At 46.2% G+C, this 19,838-nt stretch overlaps 1 protein-coding gene across 5 annotated transcripts in view; it reads left to right on the top strand.

Moving 5' to 3' along the window:
* The first annotated feature begins 684 nt into the window (after positions 1–684).
* Positions 685–19,838, top strand: part of ADGRG5 (adhesion G protein-coupled receptor G5) — a 30,723-nt gene continuing 11,569 nt past the window's right edge. For 2 of the 5 annotated variants that reach the window (XR_006263520.1, XM_043437704.1), the window contains exons 1-5: positions 14,856–15,839; positions 16,057–16,135; positions 16,772–16,928; positions 17,959–18,075; positions 18,763–18,879. Coding sequence is in view for 4 of the 5 variants with exons in the window: in XM_043437704.1 (XP_043293639.1) it covers positions 15,650–15,839; positions 16,057–16,135; positions 16,772–16,928; positions 17,959–18,075; positions 18,763–18,879 (660 nt within the window). In the remaining variant the exon portion in view is untranslated. Of the gene's footprint in view, positions 847–2,761; positions 2,852–14,855; positions 15,840–16,056; positions 16,136–16,771; positions 16,929–17,958; positions 18,076–18,762; positions 18,880–19,838 lie in introns of those variants that run through there. The other 3 variants (XM_043437706.1, XM_043437705.1, XM_043437703.1) reach the window with 3 other exon arrangements.

Raw genomic sequence — 19,838 nt, 5'->3', positions numbered from 1 at the left:
GACTGGCTTGTCCAGACCCCTAGCTCAAGGAGCAGCTGGCCACCTTTCCAGCCCCCCAGTTCTGGCCACGTCTTCTGAGCTGTACTCTCAGTGAGGCCTTTCTCCAGAGGGCTCTGGACTGGGAAACTCTGAGTCAGGCCTTTGTCTTTCCCCTGCACCCCCAGGCCCCAGGCACCCCTCCTATGTGAAACCAAAGGGCTTCACGAACACTTCCAGGGACTCTGCAGCACTACCCTTGATAAGCCCCACATGACCCCACGAAGCGGTACTATCATTGTCTCCATTGTGCAGAGGGGAAACTGAGGCTCAGAGAGTTTCCATCACTTGCGCCAAGTTACCCAGCCAGGAAATGGTGGGCCTGGGGTTGGAACCCAGGCATCATGACCCCATGCCTGCCTGAGGTCTTTACCATCATCTGCTTCATCGATCCTTGGCTCAGGCAGGGATCATTCTCCTTTTCCTACTCCTGGGGAAACTGAGGCCGAGAGAGCCCTCATCATCAAGGGTTCAGAGCCGAGTGGGTCTTGAACCCTGATGGGTGCCCCCAACATTGGCCTCCTCCCTCTCTCTCCACTGATGCTCAGCACCTCTGCAAATGTGAAGCTGCCTCCAGGAAGTGCTGCAGGCTCTGGGGGGTTTGCTATCAAGGAGTGAGCTGGGCGTGGCTATCAGCTCGGATGAAACAAACGGGCCTCTTCTAGTGAAAGAAGAAGTGCAGGGAGCGTGTGCTGTGCCGGTGTGAGGTGAACGAGCAGAGGCCGCCTGCCCGCAGCACAGAGGTTCCCAACTTCCCCTTCTTCCTGCAGAAGGCAGCGGGCGGGCAGCGAGACAGCAGCAGCCGCACAGGTCAGCTCCTCTGTCTGTGTCTCTCCATGCCCCGCTCCCCCTAGACTCTGTCCTGACCCTTGGGTCCCCAGCGGGCACTGGGCGCACCCCTGCCTGGGTGGTTTTTGGGCTGGTGACATCCCCGGAGCAGCAAGGTGGGGCTCAGCTGCCTTCCCTTCACCAGTTCCTGGGCCTCTGATGGCAACTCTTAATCTCAGGACTGTAGTGATCTATGTTTTTGGTTTTCTTTTGTTTTCCGGTGGTGGGGGGACATGTTTTTTTTTTTTTTAACTTGAAGGATAGTTGGTTTACAATGTCGTGTTAACTTCTGTGGTACAGCAAAGTGATTCCGTTACAGGTATATATGCATTCTTTTTCAAATATTCTTTTCCATTATGGTTTTTAAAAGTTAATGAATGAATTAATTAGTTTTTGGCTGCGCGTGGGCTTGCTCTAGTTGAAGCGAGCAGGGGCTCCTCTTTAGTTGTGGTACGCGGGTTTCTCATCACCGTGGCTTCCCTTGTCGGAGAGCATGGGCTCTAGGATGCACAGGTTTCAGTAGCTGCGATACGCCAGCTTAGTTGACCCCGAGGCATGTGGGATCTTGCTGGGCCAGGAATCAAACCTGTGTCCCCTGCATTGGCAGGCAGATTCTTAACCAGCGGACCATCAGGGAAGTCCCCAAGATGATTTGTCATAGGATTTTGAATATAGTTTCCTGTGTTATACATTAGTATCTTGTTGTTGAGATCTATGTTTTTGAAAAAAGACGTTTCAATGAAGGAGTAGTTAGGCTCTGGGTTCAAACCTTTACTCCTCTTACCCACTTTGTGGCCTGGGGCAAGTTATTGAACTTTGCTTTTCTAGACCTCAGTTTCCTCATCTGTAAAATGGGGCTAGTGCAGTAGCCTGCACCTCAGGTGACGGGGTGAGGGGCTGGCACAGAGTTGATGTTGGGCAGATCAGAGCAGGTGCGGTTCCTCTGAGTGCCCTGGACTGGAGCCTGGGGACAGCGTGTCCCAGGCAAAGGCTCTGGATCTGATTGGGTCGTAGACACCCCTGTTGGGCCCTTGTTGGACCTCCTGTTGGGAAATAATAGCACCTGTCAGGACTTCCCTGCAGAGATCACAGGTTCACTTTCACACAGGGAGGCGGAGGTTGGAACTCCAGCCTGTGGTTGGCAGGAGCAGCTGTTGGGAGGGGCATGTGGGGCCTACCCAGGAGCAAGCTGGCTTGGTGGGCTCTGGCGCTGTTGGGGAGAGGGTGGGCTTTGGGGTACACAGCCAGCTCTGGAGAGGGAGAGGAAGGCAGGGGTTCTCTGGCTCAGTGTATTCCTGGCTGGGAATCTGGGTCAGAGTCTTAGATTCCCAGGAGTGTGGATCATGGATATGGTTGTTTGAGTCTCTCTTCCTGGGAAATGTGCTTCTCAGGTTGTGCCAGAAGTAAAGAACATGCTTGCCAATGCAGGAGACGTAAGAGATGTGGGTTCAATCCCTGGGTCGGGAAGATCCCCTGGAGGAAGGCATAGGCAATCCACTCCGATATTCTTGCCTGGAGAATCCCATGGACAGAGGAACCTGGCAGGCTACAGTCCACAGGGTCTCAAAGAGTCAGACAGGACTAAAGCAACTTCGCAAGCACACACGCCCTAGGAAATAGATGACGTTGGCCTCATTTTACAGTTGAGAAAATGCAGCAGCGAAAGGTGAAGTTTCCTTGCCTGACTTCACAGCTCAGGCGCTGAATACTGGAACTAGTTATAGAATTTACATCTCCCAGAGGCTCTGCTCTGCGTGCCACCTGCCCCCTCATGTTCTGTTGAGCTGGTTAGGGTTTTGATCTTCCCTGTAGCAACTCAGCCCCCTGGCCACCTTTTGGAAGCTGCAGCATATCTCGGGGGAGAGCACTTGACTTGGAGTCTGGGTTTGTGTTTCAGCTTGCCCACCGGCCTGCTGAAGAACGCCAGGCAAATTCTTGTGTGGTATTCAGTTTCGCCACAGTTAAGTGGAACCTTCTTGGGAGTCAGGTAAGGGATTCCTGTTTCCTGGGCTGTGTGCTATGTCACTTCAGTCATGTTAAACTCTGTGCGACCTTATAGACTGTAGCCCAGCAGGCTCCTCTATCCACGGGATTCTCCAGGCAAGGATACTGGAGTGGGTTGCCATGCCTTCCTCTAGGGTATCTTCCGCTCCCAGGGATCGAACCTGAGTCTCCTGCATTGGGAGGTGTGTTCTTTACCACTAGCACCACCTGGGAAGCCCTCTCCTATTTCCTATAAGGCCTCAAATAGTGAATTGCACTATTTGAGATGACTGAGTGAGAAGGAGATGGCTGAGGGTGTGGGGTAGTGGTGAGTGGTGGTCTCTCTGAAAGGATGGGGAGGGGGATGTTGAAGGTTGCAAGCAGAAGTGAAGATTGTGGTTTGCTCCTGGGAAAGGGGATGGAAACCACAGCTTCTATTTGGGTGCTTGGGGGAGGGATCACTTCTGCTTTGGCCTTAATTTCCCCAGCTGGGTGGGGGTATTAAGCTCTTCTTTGCCCTGTATCTGTCTGGCAGCAGCATGGCCAAGGGCCTGGGGACCCAGTCTTAGGGTCCAAACCCTGGAGGTCAAGTCCACACCACTGGCTGAGCCTCAGTCTTCCCCTCTGTACCCCAAGGGAGTCTTTTCTGCATTCTTGGGTTCTCGGTTTTCTCAACAGAAATATTTCAGATGGCCTTGTTCAGTGGTTTCCTTTGTCCCCCTAAATGATTTCTTTCAATCTCTGAGGCTCTGAGAGGGTAAGTGAATTGCCCAAATGAAAATAAAAAAAAAAAGAAACATTAAAAATATTAGTATCAGAAGGAACTTAGGAGAATTCCTTTATAATGTTGGAATGGGGAAGGTCTTTCTACCTAAAACTCAAATATTAATCTAATAGCCAAACATATAATAACCCAACACTCTGACTCCATAGTCTTTATTCTCTTTTAAAATAAAAATAAACATACATATTAATATATAGCATTATGGGAATTCCCCAGGGGTCCACTGGTTAGGACTCTGTGCTTCCACTGCAGGGGCATAGGTTGGGGAATTAAGATCATGCAAGTCAAGTTGTGTGGTACAGCCAAAAAAATAATGCTAAGACAAATGGGTAACCACCAGGAAAACGTTTGAATCCCTATTGCATACTCTAGGATCAACACAAATGGACTGGAGATTCCAATATAAAAAAATGAAACCTTAAAAGTATTAGAAGAATCTTAGGAGCATTCCTTTATAATGTTGGATTGGGGAAGGTCTTTCTACCTAAAACTCAAAATCCAGAAGCCCAAAGAGAAAATATTGGTAATTTTTATTATAGAAAATTTTTATATTAAATAAAGAAGGCTACCCAGCAAAAAAAGGACCATATATAATGTCAAAAGGCAAATGATGAATGAGGAAAGATATTTGCAACTCATATAATAGACAAAGAGCTAATTTTCCTATTATGTAAAGAGTTTCTAGAAGTTGGTAAGGAAAAGTCTAACCCAATACAAAAATGGGCAGATAATGAAGTTGCACTTGCAGCAAACAAGGCATGTGTTGATAACAAACACAGCCACGCTGTTTGTAAGAGCCAAAGACTGGGACCAACACAAATAGCTCTTAACAGGGGGCTGGTGGTCCAGTGGTTAAGAATCCGCCTTCCTATGCAGGGGACATGGGTTCCATCCCTGGTCTGGGAATCAAGATCCCACGTGCTGCAGGGCAACTAAGCCCACCCATCCTGTAATGAAGACCCAGCGCAACCAAAAACAAGCTCACAAAACAGGGCTGGTTAAGTAAATTATGGTTTGTCCCTAACATGAGACTTGCAGATGTGAAAGAGAAAGTGGAGGCTGTAGGTACTGTTAGGGAAAGCTCTCCAAGATGTATTTTCACATGAAAAAAAAAAAGGGCAAAACCATATAGAGAGTATGCCACTCTTTTCTTTTAATGAGGGAACTCATATTTACTTCTATTTGTATGAGGAAACTGGGAAAGACCCAGAAAACACTAATAGCAGTGGTGAACTGAGGTGACTGGGAACTGAATGGTTAAGTGACCCAAGAATCAAGAATTCTTTGCCTTTTACATCATTTTGTATTGATTTATTGTTTATATTTGAAAGATATGTTTCTAAACCATTGAAAGAGTGAATAAAAATTCAGAAATGAATAGCTAGAATAAATAGGGTAACTTTATGAAACACAGATGAACAAAACAAATAGGCCAGCATCTTACCTCCCAGAAGTGACCTTGATGTGCTTCTTCCAGACTTTGTGTATATAAAAAGTATAATTTTTACAAGAATTGGATTACATTGTTTTACAACATTCTTTTGTTTCTCATAAACCATATGTCACTATTATTTTTTCTATAATGGTAAATAGTCATTTGGAGTATTTGAAAAATCATAAGCATTGAAATATTTGCTTTTCTGTAATACATATTTGTTGTAGAAAATTCAAATAATACTGAAAACATGAAAAAAGAAAAAAAAAAACCCTCCCAGAACTTTATTAACATTTTGGTGACCATTCTTCTAGATACCCTCATAGATTTAAACATGCACATAAAGATAATTTTCCATAAATGTGATTATGTTCAGTTCAGGTCAGTTCAGTTGCTCAGTCGTGTCTGACTTTCTGCGACCCCATGGACCGCAGCACACCGGGCTTCCCTGTCCATCACCAACTCCCAGAGTTGACTCAGATTCACATCCATTGAGTTGGTGATGCCATCCAACCATCTCATCCTCTGTCGTCCCCTTCTCCTCCCGCCTTCAAGCTTTCCCAGCATCAGGGTCTTTTCAAATGAGTCAGTTCTTCACATCAAGTGGCCAAAGTATTGGAGTTTCAGCGTCAGCATCAGTCCTTCCAATGAATATTCAGGACTGATTTCCTTTATGATGGACTGGTTGGATCTCCCTTTGGACAGGGAGATCCAAGGGACTCTCAAGAGTCTTCTCCAACACCACAGTTCAAACACCACAGTGGAGAAGTTCAAATACCACAGTGATTATGTTACACGAGTTATTTTTAACCTGCTCTTTCCATTCAATGGGCTTCCCAGGTGGCGCAGTGGTAAAGAATCTGCCTGCCAATGCAGGAGACACAGGAGTTGGGTATTCGATCCTTGGGTTGGGAAGATCCCCAGGAGAAGGAAATGGTAACCCTCTCCAGTGTTCTTGCCTGGGGAATTCCATGGACAGAGGAGCCTGGTGGGCTACGGTTCATGGGATTGCAAATGAGTCAAATACAACTGAGCAGCAGGCATGGCATTCCACTCAATGATATTCCGCGCTTCTCTTCTATGTGGCTGTTTACGTCATAACTCTTAGTAATGAAATGGCAATCCATTGTACTATATTTAACTTTTAATTTTGAAAAAGTGATACATTAGCAAGAAGTTGCAAAAAATGTTGCAAAAAAATTTTTGTGTACATTTCACCCAGTCATATTCAATGGTAACATGATTCATACCTAAGGTACAACATCAGAGCCAGGAAATTGTTTTTGGTACAATTCACAACCTTTATTCAGATTTCATCAGTTTTTTTTTTTTTTTTGCTTAGGAAAAAAATAACATTTTATCATGAAATTATTCCACAAAAAGACACAATGTATTCTTATTCACCATATGTAACATACTTCAGCAATTACTTGCTTCCCACTGATTTTTTTGTCTACATATTTTTTTATTTTTCTTTTTTTTTTCTTTTTTTAATTTTTTATTAGTTGGAGGCTAATTACTTCACAACATTTCAGTGGGTTTTGTCATACATCGATATGAATCAGCCATAGATTTACACGTATTCCCCATCCCGATCCCCCCTCCCACCTCCCTCTCCACCCGATTCCTCTGGGTCTTCCCAGTGCAGACTATTGAACTATGTGGGAGAATGTGAGGGTGGGATATTTCAAAAGAACAGCATGTATACTATCTATGGTGAAACAGATCCCCAGCCCAGGTGGGATGCATGAGACAAGTGCTCGGGCCTGGTGCACTGGGAAGATTTCATCAGTTTTTATACACTGACATGGGTATGTATATGTACATGTGTGTTTAATTCTATGCAATTTTATAAAGTGTAGATTCTTGTATAACAACGAAGATACAAAACTTCCCATCACCACAAGGCTTCTTGCGCTTACTCTTTACAGAAACATCACCAGTCCCTAAACCACTGGCAACTACTAATCTGTTCTCCATCTCTGTAATTTTTTTATTTCAAGGATGTCAAATAAATCAAATCATAGAATATGCAGCATTTTTAGACTGGCTTCCCCCACCCCCCGCCCCTGCCCCACCAAGTTGTGTGTCAATATATTTTTCTAATTGTTGCGTTGTGCTTCATGGTACAGATGTACCTGAGCTTGTTTAACCATTCACTCATTGAAGGCACATTGGGATTGCTTTCAGTTTGAGGCTATGGCGAATAAGGCCTCCTATGCAGGTTTTGGTGCGAACAGGAGTTTTAATTTCTCTGGGTTAAATGCCCAAAAGTGCGATCGCTGGGTCATATGGTACATGTTTAGTTTTATAAGATATTACCAAACTTTTCCAGAGTGGCATTGGACTGTAATTTTTATAACTATTCCTCTATTGAGGAATAACATTTACATAGTTTTTGCTTTTTTATGATTAACAGTGGTATTATAAATACTTTTCTATGTATTTTACCTGGCTTGCCCTCTTATTTCCATAGGATAAATTCACAAAAATGAGTTTCCTGGATCAGAGGCTATTCAGAATGAAAAGTGTGTGTTGTCAAATGATTCTCTTGAAAAGGCTGAACTCTTGACACTCTCATGGGGAGTGGGGTGTGTTTGTCTTTCACTGGATGATACCATATTTGCAAATCCAATGGTGGAAAATTGAAAGGTCATGGGGACATCCCTGGCAGTCCAGTGGTTAAGACTGCACTTCCACCAGGGTGCACAGGTTTGATCCCTGGGGAACTGGGATCCCACAGGCCAAGTGGTACGGCCAAAAAATTTTAAAAAAAGAAAGAAAACAAAATTAAAGGTCATGCTCTTCACTACTTCTCTCTGCCATTGCCATCAAACAGGTGTTTGAGTTCTGTGGTTCTCCCTTCCTGGAACTCTTGTGGGGCTTTTCTGGTGACTTTCTCCCCCCGTGAAGGAGGAAGGTTAGCTTTCTTATCCTCTCCACGCCTTTCCACTTCCTCTTCCCTATTTTCTCACTATATTTTTGGCTTGACTCTCCAAAATTTGGTTTATAGACGGATGCTTCACCTACTACAGTTTTCTATTTATTTAGCTGATTTATTTTATTAAACTCATACTTTTGGAGAGTAGTTTGATGAGTTTTGACAAATACATAGAGTCCCACATACATGTCTATCCCAATCCAGATATAGAGTATTTCCATCCCCACTTTTTAGGTAGCTCAGTGGTAAAGAATCTGCTTACCAAGGCAGGAGACGCAGGAGACTTGGGTTCAATCCCTGGGTCGGGAAGATCCTCTGGAGAAGAGAATGGCTGCCCACTCTAGTATTCTTGCCTAGAGAATTCCAGAGACAGAAGAGCCTGGTGGGTTATAGTCCATGGGGTCACAAAGAGTTGGACACGACTGAGCCATTGAGTAGAGCACATCCCCCTAAAAAGGTGCTTTGGCTCCTTTTATAGTCAGTTACCTTTTCCCCACCCCATGGAAACTATGGAGGTGTTCTCTAACACCAAGCTTTTACTTTTCTGGAAGATCATATAAGTGGAATCATAAAATACATAATCCTTTTTGTCTGGCTTATTTCACTTATCATAATTACTTTGAGACTCAGCCAGTTGTTGCCTATGTCAGCAGCCCATTCTTTTTTATTGCTGAGTAATAGTCCACAGCATGGATATATCACAGTGCTTATCTTTCACCACTGGATGTAATTTTTTTGGCTGCGCTGTGCAGCTTGTAGGATCTTAGTTTCCCAACCAGGACTGAACCCATGCCCTTGACTGTGAAAGCACCGAGTCCTAACCACTGGACCACCAGGGAATTCTCCTGATGGAAGTTGGTGTTGTTTTCAGATTTTTCAAAGTGCCTGCCTACCTGCCTGCTAAGTTGCTTCAGTCATGTCCAACCCTTTGTGACCCCATGGACTGTAGCCCGCCAAGCTCCTCTATCCATGGGATTTTCTAGCAAGAATACTGGAGTGGGTTGCCATGCCCTCCTCCAGGGGATCTTCCCAACCCAGGGACTGAACCCATGTCTTCTGAGACTCCTACATTGCAGGCCTTCTTTACTGCTGAGCCACCAGGGAAGCCGTTTTTCAAAGTGGTGGTCCCATTCTACATTCCTTCCATCAATGCATGAGAATTCAGCTGTTGTATATTCTCAGTAACACAAGATATTACCAGTCGTTTTGATTTTAGCTACACCAGAAGGTATGTAGTGACTTCTCTTTGTGGTTTTATTTGCCTTTCCCTAATTACTAGTGATAACTGAATATCTTTTCATGTGCTTGTTTGCCATCTATGTATCTTCTTTGGCTGAGTGACTGTTTAAATCTTTTGCCATTTTTTATTGGGTTATTTGTCTTCTTGTTTAGTTTTATGAATTCTCAATATAGTCCAGATGCACTTTTTTTTTCCACATTTGTGTTTTCAAATATTTTCTCTCAGTCAATAATTTGTATTCTCACTCTCTTAGCAATGATCTTCAAAGATTAGGAGTTTTAATTTTTTATGAAATTCAAGCCATCCACTTTTTCCTTATATAGGTGATTTTTTGGAGTTGTTTCTGCCCATAGTGCTATTTTTTTGGGCTAATTTCTGCATGTATTATGAGGCCTCACAGTATAGTGTCGCCATTTTTACATTAGACAGATGTTAAAAATTGAGAAAATTCATTCTGTATTTGACATATTTTTTATCAGTTTCAACACTCTGCATTTCTTTGTGTAGGTCCGTGTTTTCATTTGGTATAAATTTTCTTCTGCCAAAAGAATTTCCTTTAATGTTTCTTTTAGTGCAGGTCTGCTGGAAATGGGGCTTTTTGGTAGTTCATCTGGTTAAGAATTCGCCTGCAATGCAGGAGACCCCGGTTCAATTCCTGGGTTGGGAAGATCCCCTGGAAAAGGGAGAGGCTACCAACTCCAGTTTCTTGAGCTTCCCTAGTGGCTCAGATGGTAAAGAATCCACCCGCCGTGCAGGAGACCTGAATTTGACCCCTGGGTTGGGCATCCCCTGGAGGAGGGCATGGCATTCCAGTCCAGTACTCTCGCCTGGAGAATTCCCATGGACAGAGGAGGCTGCTGGGCTACAGTCCATGGGGTTGCAAAGAGTCGGACACGACGGAGCGACTAAGCATAGCACGGCCGCTGGAAATAAATTTTTTAAGCCATTGGTCATCTGAAATGATCTTTATTTGGTCTTCATTTTTGAAAGGTATCTCCACTGGACATCAAATTCTAGGTTGACACATTTTTCTTGAAATATCTAGTTGTGTTATCTTCTGATTTGTATAGTTTCTTGAGAAGTCTCTTGTAGTTCTTATTTCTTATCTCCCATATCTATTGTTTCTTTTTCTCTCTGCCTTCAAGATTTTTTTTAATCTTGGGTTTTGCATCAGTTTGACTATGACGTGTCTAGGTGTGGTTTCTTTATATTTATTCTGCTCAGTTTTGTAGAGCTTTTTAAATCTGTAGTGTGTTGTCTTTCACTAATTTTGGAAAAAATTTCAGCCATTATCTCTTCAAATATTTCTTCTATGTTCTTTCTCTTCCTTTTGGGACTCAAATCACATGTTTATTAGACCATTTGCTCTTGTCCTACCATTTTGAGTTTTATTTTGACTCTTCTTACTCTTTGTGTTTCAATTCCGATTATTTATATTGTTCTATCTTCAAATTCACTGATTACTTTGCTGTGTCCGGTTTGCTGATAAATAGGCCTTCAACGGCTCAGATGGCAAAGAATCTTCCTGTAATGCAGGAGACCTGGGTTCCATCCCTGGGTCAGGAAGACCCCCTGCAAAAGGGAATGGCAGTCCACTCCAGAATTCTTGCCTGGAGAATTCCATGGACAGAGGACCCTGGCAGGTTACAGTCCATGAGGTCACAAAGAGTTGGACACAACTGAGCAACTAACACTTTCACTTTTTTTCACTCCACAATTGAAGAAATTCTTTATCAATGATATTGAGTATTTCATTTCTACCTGACTCTCCTTAATAGTTTCCATTGCTCTCCTGAAATATCCTGTCTGTCCTTAGGAGCATACCTTTCCACCACCTGCTTTCCCATACTCATGTATCTTTAAGTCCCTATCTGATAGTTTTAACATTTTGGTCATCTCTGACTCTACTTCTCTTGTCTCTTTCTTTTGACAAAAAGTATTTTCTTTTTCCTTGATTTTATGTGTGTGTTGTAAGCTTTGACTGAATACCAAGGCATTGTGTGAAAGCACAGTAGTGAGGTAAATGATAATTATGCCTAGAAGTGGGCGTCTTTCTTATGTCATGGCTTAAGTAGAGGGCATTCATTGAGTCAGTCTAGTCTGTGGTCGATTTGGGTTACAGTTTTGTTGTTGTAGGTACCTTCTCTGCAGCATAAGCATCACATTTCTCCAGTGATGGACGGACATTACTCTGTGCTTAGTGTGAGCCCTTGAGTCCCACATGGATTTTCTCAGTAATCCTACTCTCATCCTTGCATGCATGCAACACAGAGGGAATCTTTCTTTGTGTTCTGGCCCCTTTGCCAGTGGTAGACAGCTGTTGCTGATTACTTGGTAATCAAAATTTTTGATGGAAGCAGTAGATTTCTTGTTCTCTTGCTCTGAGTTTCAGTCTTAGATAGCCTTGTGCCTGAGCCCCATGACTGGGGCTTTCTTAGCTTTCCTGTTTCTTGTTCAGTGACTGGCAACTTCTGCCTCTTACTGACTTCTTCTGCTTCACCCTCATGGAGCCCAAACCCTGCCATGTATTGGTGGAGGGGTCTTAGGTGTGAATGAAGTTCCTGCCTTTCTCGCAGCAGCAGCAGCCCCTTGTTTTATAACAGTGCAAAATCCTGGGCTCTAGTGGGTTTGGCCACTCCATGCCAGTGGCAGGTAGCTTTCGCCTAGCGTCAGTGCAGGATCTGGGGTAAGTGGGCTTTATTTGGCTACACTATGCTGCATGTGGAATCTTAGTTTCCTGACCAGGGGTCAAACTTGTGCCCCCTGCATTGAAAGTGTGGAGTCTTAACCAATGGACCACCAGAGAAGTCTCTTGTTGGGTTTTTTTTTCACTTCTCCATTAGAGGCAGCAGATCTTTTCCTTATAACAAGTCAGGGACCTATGGATGAGGGTTTCATCACGGCAAGGCCAGGGCGCAGATGTCGGTCTCTCGCAGCAGCCAGTCACCATCGCGTACTCACACATGGCCTGGAGCTCATCCAGGCTTCACCCTCAGACCTCAGCATGCCTGTGTCACCACAGGGGTTCTCTCAGATCCCTGCCCCACCCCTGGCCATTCTCATGAGCACCAGCAGAGGACTGGGGGAGAAATGGTCAAGTGGATACAGACTCCCCTTGTGTCTGGGGCTCTCAGGGGTTTTAAACTCTCATTCTCATTCATTCTCAGCCTTTAACAATCCATTAAGATCACATGATATCCCTTACATTCAGAATCTAGAAAGAAATTATACAAATGAACTTACTTACAAACCAGAAACAGACTCACAGGTTAGGGAACAAACTTGTGGTTACCAGCGGGGAAGGAAGGGGCGAAGGGCTAGTTAGGGAGTTGGAGATGGACACGTACACACTGCTATATTTGAAACGGATACAGTGTGTTAACCGCTCAATCGTGTCCATCTTTTTGTGACCCCATGGACTGTAGCCTGCCAGACTCCTCTGTCCGTGGAATTCTCTAGGCAAGAATACTGGAGTGGGTTGCCATTCCCTTTTCCAGGGGATCTTCCTGACCCAAAAATCGAGCCTAGGTTTCCTGCATTGCAGGCAGATTCTTTACTGCCTGAGCCACCAGGAAACCCAAGTGACAATTCACCAAGATGCATAGTTTGTGGACTTTTCTGTAAGTTTTACTTTGATAAGAATATTATTAAACAATGTTTCTGAGTGATTAAAAAATTAAAATGGACAGCCAATAAGGACCTACTGTATAGCACATAACACTATACAGTGTTATGTGGCAGCCTGGATGGGAGGGAAGTTTAGGGGAGAATGGATACATGTATGTGTATAGCTGAGTCCCTTTGCTGTCCACCTGAATCTATCACAACACTGTTAACTGGCGATACTCCAATGTAAAATAAAAAGTTAAAAAAAGAACCCATTACGGTATCAGTTGTTCTCATCTGCTTTTTTGGCAACCACACCTCATCCTTGAAGGGCTTATCAACCATTGGAAACCAGTTTATCTGATTGTTTTGTGACTTCAGTTCTCTAACAGGCTCAAAAAACCAGTTTTGTACATCATTTGGACTGTCAAGATGGGAGTGATGTTCTCTTGTGGCTCTCTACATCATAAATGGATGTCAAAATCATTTTTATATGGTTTTTATACAATTTTAAAAATATAGGGAATTCCCTGGCAGTTCAGTGGTTAAGACTTGGCACTTTCCCTGCCAGGGCCTGGGGTTCAATCCCTGGTCAGGGAACTAAGATCCGGCATGCAGAGTGACACAGACAAAAAAAAAAGTTTTTATAATGCTTTAAACATCTTATACTTTATGTCAATTTGTGTAGCAAGATTACGTTTCCTTTCCTGTACAACTTAATTTTCCTGAAGTTAATTCCTTCTTTTTATTTTTCATTTGCAAGCTTTCTGTAAGACATTTCTCAAAATAATTTTCCTAAACCTGTCAGACAATCTGTATATTCGCCTCTTTCTTTTACACATTGAGACCTCCCTCCTGGAAACTTACTGTCTTCTGCTTCCTTCTGGACAGGATGTGCCCTAGGCCAGCTGTCCAGCCATCAGCCTGGGCCTTCTTTTCATGCATTTTCTGGGGAGTAGCTTCACGTCTCTTCTGGTGGTTTTCCTTTACCCTATGTGTTCTTTCATGATTTACGCTCTCACTTTGTTGGAGCACATCCTCCAGCAGCTTCCTGAGAAAGGTGTATATTTAAAAATACCTAGGGATCCTTGGTTGAGCATGAAAAACTTAATTGCCTGGTAGGGCTTGGTGACTGGTGAAGCTTCACCTTAAGTTTGGTCTTGGCCACTTTAGTAAGGAGCACCAAAATGTCAGTAACTAGAGGATAATTTTCTTGGCATGATTGGGTCTTCAGAGAAAAGTTTTCTCCTGCCTTGGAGCACCACTGCCTGGCTGCTGCAGTCTTCCGGAAGCTGACTGGAGGAGGCGGTGGAGAGGGGACATGGCTTCACTTTGCTGTACCAGAATGGCACCCACAGAACGGGACCCTTCCGCTTCTCTCTGGTGCACCGTCTCCCCGGAATGTACTTTGAGCTGTGACAGGGTTGGGGAGGGGAGGGTGGTGAGGAAGGCTCCTGGATGTTTCTGGTGACGGAGGAGATATGGAGACACAGCCAGTCATTTTAAAGATTCACAACAACGAACCCACCGCCCCCCATTTTTAGCCTCACCCTCCATCCTGCCTTCAGAGGTTCCAAAGCCTCTAGTTCCTAAGTGCCCCCATGGTTGTAAGGCTTGACCTCTCTGCCTTCTCCCTGCCCCTCACTGATCCCACACCCCCTGTACTCACTTCTCCCTGACGCAAGCACTCGGGTTCAACATGTCATGGTCTGCTTTTATTTTTTTAAAACCAAGTGGCCACCTGCTTTGAAACTGCCCAAGTTTTACTGATATTTCTCATCTGCTGTTGTCTTCTTTCCCATTGTTCCGTCTTTTGTGGCTTTGTGTCTGTTTTATTCATTCATTCTCATTTTATTTTTTTAGTTTTTAGAAATTTCTTTTCTTTTCTTAATTAAAAAAAATGTTTGGCCTCATTATACAACATGTGGGATCTTAGTTCCCAACCATGGATTGAACTCATGTCCCCTGCATTGGAAGCACAGAGTCTCAACCACTGGACCACCAGGGATGTCCCATTCAGTCTCTTTTTAGTGGAGTTTCAGGGGCAGACATAAATTTGCTATGTTTAAGCAGAAATTGGTCCGTTCATTTTAAAACCAAGGGAGCTTATGGCAGAAAGGGGCAGGATCCTTTTTTTAAAAAACAAGAACAAATCATTGGATTTATTTTCACAAATTTGAGCCTGACATCTTAATTCATAACTAGCAGCTGCTGTGGTTTCTGACAGTCACAAAAATAGGTGAAAAGGAAGACGAGGTTTCAAAGCAAATGTTGAATACAGTACTTAGCAATATGTTTGAATCACATTCTACTTTAAAATGGGCATTGGGGGAATTCTTTGTGGACAAAGGCAGTGGTTTTCCTGTTGTCCTCCAGCTGTCATGGTTCTTGGTGGCTTCTGACCACCCATGATTATCATCAAAACTATCCTTCTCCCAAAACTCTTCGTTCTTGTTTTTCCCCTTCTAACTTTCCAATTCCCCGCAGCAGCTGCTGCTGGCAGTTTCATCAGAGAGGGACAGATTCTTGCTCAAAGTCACACGGTGGGTGAATGACAGGGCTGGACAGGGTTAATGACAAGCAACTCCCAACTTTCCCATTGGTGAGGTCAGAGTTCTGGGGAGGCCCCCAGAGAGACCATTTTTTTTGGGAGGAGGGAGTGACTCAGACAGAGCTGCAAATGGCAGGGTTTGGTAAAAATGGTCCAGGATTCGGGTTTCAGGGAGATCTGGCTTCAGGCAGCCTCACTCGAAGCAAGCCCCTTGCTCTGTGAGCTGTGGTTTCCGCGTCTGTGGAATGCAGGAGTGTGAGGATCAGGTAAGATGCTGCCCTATTAATCTAGGGACAGGCCAGATGCCTTCCCAGAGACATGCACATTTTCCAGGGTGGGAGCCAGTTCCTGGAGGAGATCTGATACACGACATGGATTACTGCTGGGCCCCTTTCCTCTGCCTGTGTCTCTTGGCGTCTCAGAGCAGGACGGAAGGTAAGAGGGCTTCCCTGAGCTGCAAGAGCCATCCTAGCCCGGACCCCTGACTTTGATGTGAAGTGGGGGTGGCCTCAAACCAAGGGAGATTGAAAAGAGGGCACTTCCACCCTGGGGCAGCAGCCTGGGGCAGAAGAGCCTGGCCAGGGGGTGGGGGAAGGTGCAGGGGACAGCTGCGGACAGAGGCTGAGGCGGTTGTTGGATTCGCTCCTCGCAGAGGCGTCCCAGAAGATCCTGAAATGGATGCAGAAAATGGAGGCGATAACCAGGGGCAGGAGCAGCCCACCTCATGCTGAGTGAGTCGGGCGTCCCTCCTCACCTGGCCAGAGTCCGCTGTGCCTCCACCCCCGGCCTGCATTTTGACTCGGTGGCGCAGGGTCTCTCCAGTGTAGACTGCTCATTCATTTATTCACACTCATTTACTGAGTACCTACCGTGTGCCCGGCACTACGCTCTGGAGATGTGGGATGGACGCACCCCTGTTCTCATTGAGTTTGCTGTCTGGTTGGGGGCCCTTAGCCGTGGGTGCCATGAAACCAGTGCAGAATCATGGGTCTCTGTGCATTTTTCTGGGAAGGGGCTCCAAGAATGGTCTGGGCTCTCCCAGGTCCCGGGCTAAAAATCCTAGGTGCTCAGAGTGACAGGCCAATGCTGATGACTTAACAGGGAAGTGTAGGGACTGCGGGGCACTTCAGCCAGTGGGGAGCAGCCAGGGAAGCCTTCCTGGAGGAGGTGCCAATAAACTGGGACCCAAGCAAGAGTTAATGGGAGAAGGAGATGGGTGGGGTGGGGAGGTAAGGGTGTGCCAGGAACACTGTGTGTGCAGATGTTTGGAGGTGGGAGTGACAGGGGTCTGGGATGGGGGAGGCTGTGGAGGGTTCCTCTTGCCTCCATCCTTATCCCGGGGCTCCAGCTGTCTCTCTCACCTTCAGCCTTGTTCACGGCCTAGAGTCAAAGCTGCTCAATGCCAGCTTCAGCGGCCACAACCTCACCTTGCAGACGCACTCCATCCAGGCACTGGCCTTCAAGCTGAACTGCAACTTCGCTGGCCTCTCTCTGAGCAGTGCTGCTCTGCAGAAGGTCCCCCAGGTCAGAGATGCCCAGGGATTGAGGGTACCCAGAGCCTCTACCCCAGAAATGCTCCAGGAGTTGAAGGTCTGGACTTTCCCCAGGGTCCATCACCCACCTTCCCACCAGTCTGGGCTCTGGACTCTGCCTTAATAGCTGTGAGTTGTTGTTCAGTCGCCCAGTCATGTCCAACTCTTTGTGACCCCGTGGACTGCAGGACGCCAGGCTTCCCTGTCCTTCACTGTCTCCCGGAGTTTGCTCAAACTCATGTCCCTTGAGTCAGTGATGCCATCCAACCATCTCATCTTCTGTTGTCCCCTTCTCTTCCGGCCTTCAATCTTTCCCAGCATCAGGGTCTTTTCCAATGAATCAGGTCTTCAAACCAGGTGGCCAGAGTACTGGAGCTTCAGCTTCAGCATCAGTCCTTCCAATGAATATTCAGGGTTGATTTCCTGCTTTTGCAGGTTCCTGGGGTGAGGTACTCGGAGAAGGCAATGGCACCCCACTCCAGTACTCTTGCCTGGAAAATCCCATGGATGGAGGAGCCTGGTAGGCTGCAGTCCATGGGGTCGTTAAGAGTCGGACACAACTGAGCGACTTCACTTTCACTTCTCACTTTCATGCATTGGAGAAGGAAATGGCAACCCACTCCAGTATTCTCGCCTGGAGAATCCCAGGGATGAGGGAGCCTGGTGGGCTGCCATCTATGGGGTCGCACAGAGTCGGACACGACTGAAGCGACTTAGCAGCAGCAGCAGCAGGGTGAGGTAGCCCCGGGAGAGGCCAGGGGCACTGGACCCCTTTGAGGGCCCCAGTGTGATTCCTGCTGAATGCCTGGGTGTTGGGTGCTGACGTTGAAGGCCTAGGATCTTGGGAAGTTTGGGTGGAGGTGCAGCCTGGCAGGAGAGGGTTCTGTGGGTGGAGGCTCCAAGATAGGAAGTGCTTGGGGGCAAGGCTGGGAGGGCTCCAAGGGAGTGGGGAGCGGTGAAGTGTTGTGGTGGGTCTGGAGGACTGTTGACACGTGGCCCAGCCTGTCTCTGGCCCTCTGCAGGCCCAGCCCCAACACGCCATGCAGTTCCCGGCCGAGCTGACCCGGAATGCCTGCAGGACCCGCTCTGGGGAGCTTCGTCTCATTTGTATCTACTTCTCCAGCAGCCGCTTTTTCCAGGTCAGCCCCTGCTGGTGGGCCATGCAGGGTGGGCACTGGCCCCTTCCTGGGGGCATTGCAGGCATCCATGTCTCCTCCTGGCCTTCTGTGCAACCTCAGCCAGTCAGCGCCCCTCTCTGGACCTCCGTTTGAGCAGAATAGTAGGCAGCCACCATTATAATATGCAAACGAGACTTAAGAAATCTGCTGTGTGTGTGCCTGTCCCTAAACAGGAGGCAGACAAGGTCACAAGATCTTTGTCCTCAGAGAACTCACCATCTCAACAATTAGACCAGGACCTTAGAGACTTAATTTTAGCTCAAGGTTAAGTATAATCATAGAGATTCAAAGGGATGAATGAGTCAGGGTGGGGTCAGGATGGCTCCCAAAGAGCAATCCCAGAGGGCTTCCAGAGGAGGTGCCTTTTAAGCTTGACTTTGAAAGTGAGTTGGGATAGGGTGAGGTGGAGGGTATTAGGCTGGAATCCATTTAACAAATGGGAGGTGAGGGTGGAGGTGATGAGGAGACAGGGCTCCAGCTGGAAGGGGCAGCATGTGCAAAGCCTAGGAGGTTGGCACAGCTGTGCCCATGAAAGCCATGCTGCTTGTTCTCGTCCAGGGAGGAAGGGATGGAGAAGGGGGCTCTTGGACCTCATCCAGGGTCTCCTTGTGTTCCCTCCGGTCAGCCCTTCTTCTCTTGCCCTTCCAGAAAGACATCAACTCATCTCTGCTCAATAACTATGTTCTGGGGGCCCAGCTGAGCCATGGACACGTGAGCAACCTCAGTGAAGCAGTGAACATCAGCTTCTGGCACAACCAAAGCCTGGTATTGTTGGGGGGGCACCCCCATTTCCACCCCATCCCTACCCTCTTGTAGCTATCCTGTTGAATATTGGTTTGAGCAAACCCAGCCTTGTGGAACTATCTTAGAAACAAACTGCTTTAAATTTTGAAGTGTTTTGAAAATTCCTAACAAAGAAACGAGAAAGAAGCTTTTAGTCACTGCATTGGTCAGGATTCTTTGAATCACAAATGATAGAAAACCAGCTCAAGCCAGCTTGAACAGAAAAGGGAATTTATTGCCTCCTGTACATGAAATGTCCATGACTGCTTCAGGCACAGCTGGATCCAGGGGCTGATACGATGCCATAATGCCTCAGTCTCCATTTCTCAGCAGTGGTTTCCTGCCTTGGTTTTCCATCCTGTGGCAAGATGGCAGCTGAAGTGATGGACCTCCTTCCCTTCTTCTCATTGGGCTCTTTCTTGCCAGTGCAAATCAGGATCCCATAACAGATCCTAAAGGTCCAGTTGGATCATGTGTCCATCCCTGAACCATCACTGTTCCCAGGGGGATGGAACATGTGGACTGGCCAGGCTGTGGTCACATGGCCCAGGGACTGGGCTGGATTTATATGACCTGTCATTGGGAGAGGGTTGGGTCCTCAAGGAAAGTACAGATGTTGATGCCAAAAGAAGGAAGACAGGCTGCTGGGTGGGCGCAAGCCCTGATGGCATTCTTGAAAAGCCCAGAGCTTCTACACTCTGGCCCTATCTTCACTCAGTCTCATCAGAACTGCTCTGCACTCTCAATTTCTCCATCATCATTTCATTTCATTCTTTGAGCTTTAGCCCCTGTAGTTCCCTCCACCTGGTATGTCCTTGCTCCACTTAGAGAAAATCTGATGTGTGCTTGAAGGCCTCAGTCCCCCAGTTGTCTCTTCCCTTCTCAGGATTCCTCCACCCCTCTCTCTGCGGCTTTCCATGGCAGGCCTGTTTCATTTCCCT

This window comes from Cervus canadensis, chromosome 18 (genome assembly GCF_019320065.1).
Source record: "Cervus canadensis isolate Bull #8, Minnesota chromosome 18, ASM1932006v1, whole genome shotgun sequence".
Taxonomy (NCBI): Eukaryota; Metazoa; Chordata; class Mammalia; order Artiodactyla; family Cervidae; genus Cervus; species Cervus canadensis.
This window is presented reverse-complemented; position numbering and strand designations above follow the sequence as displayed.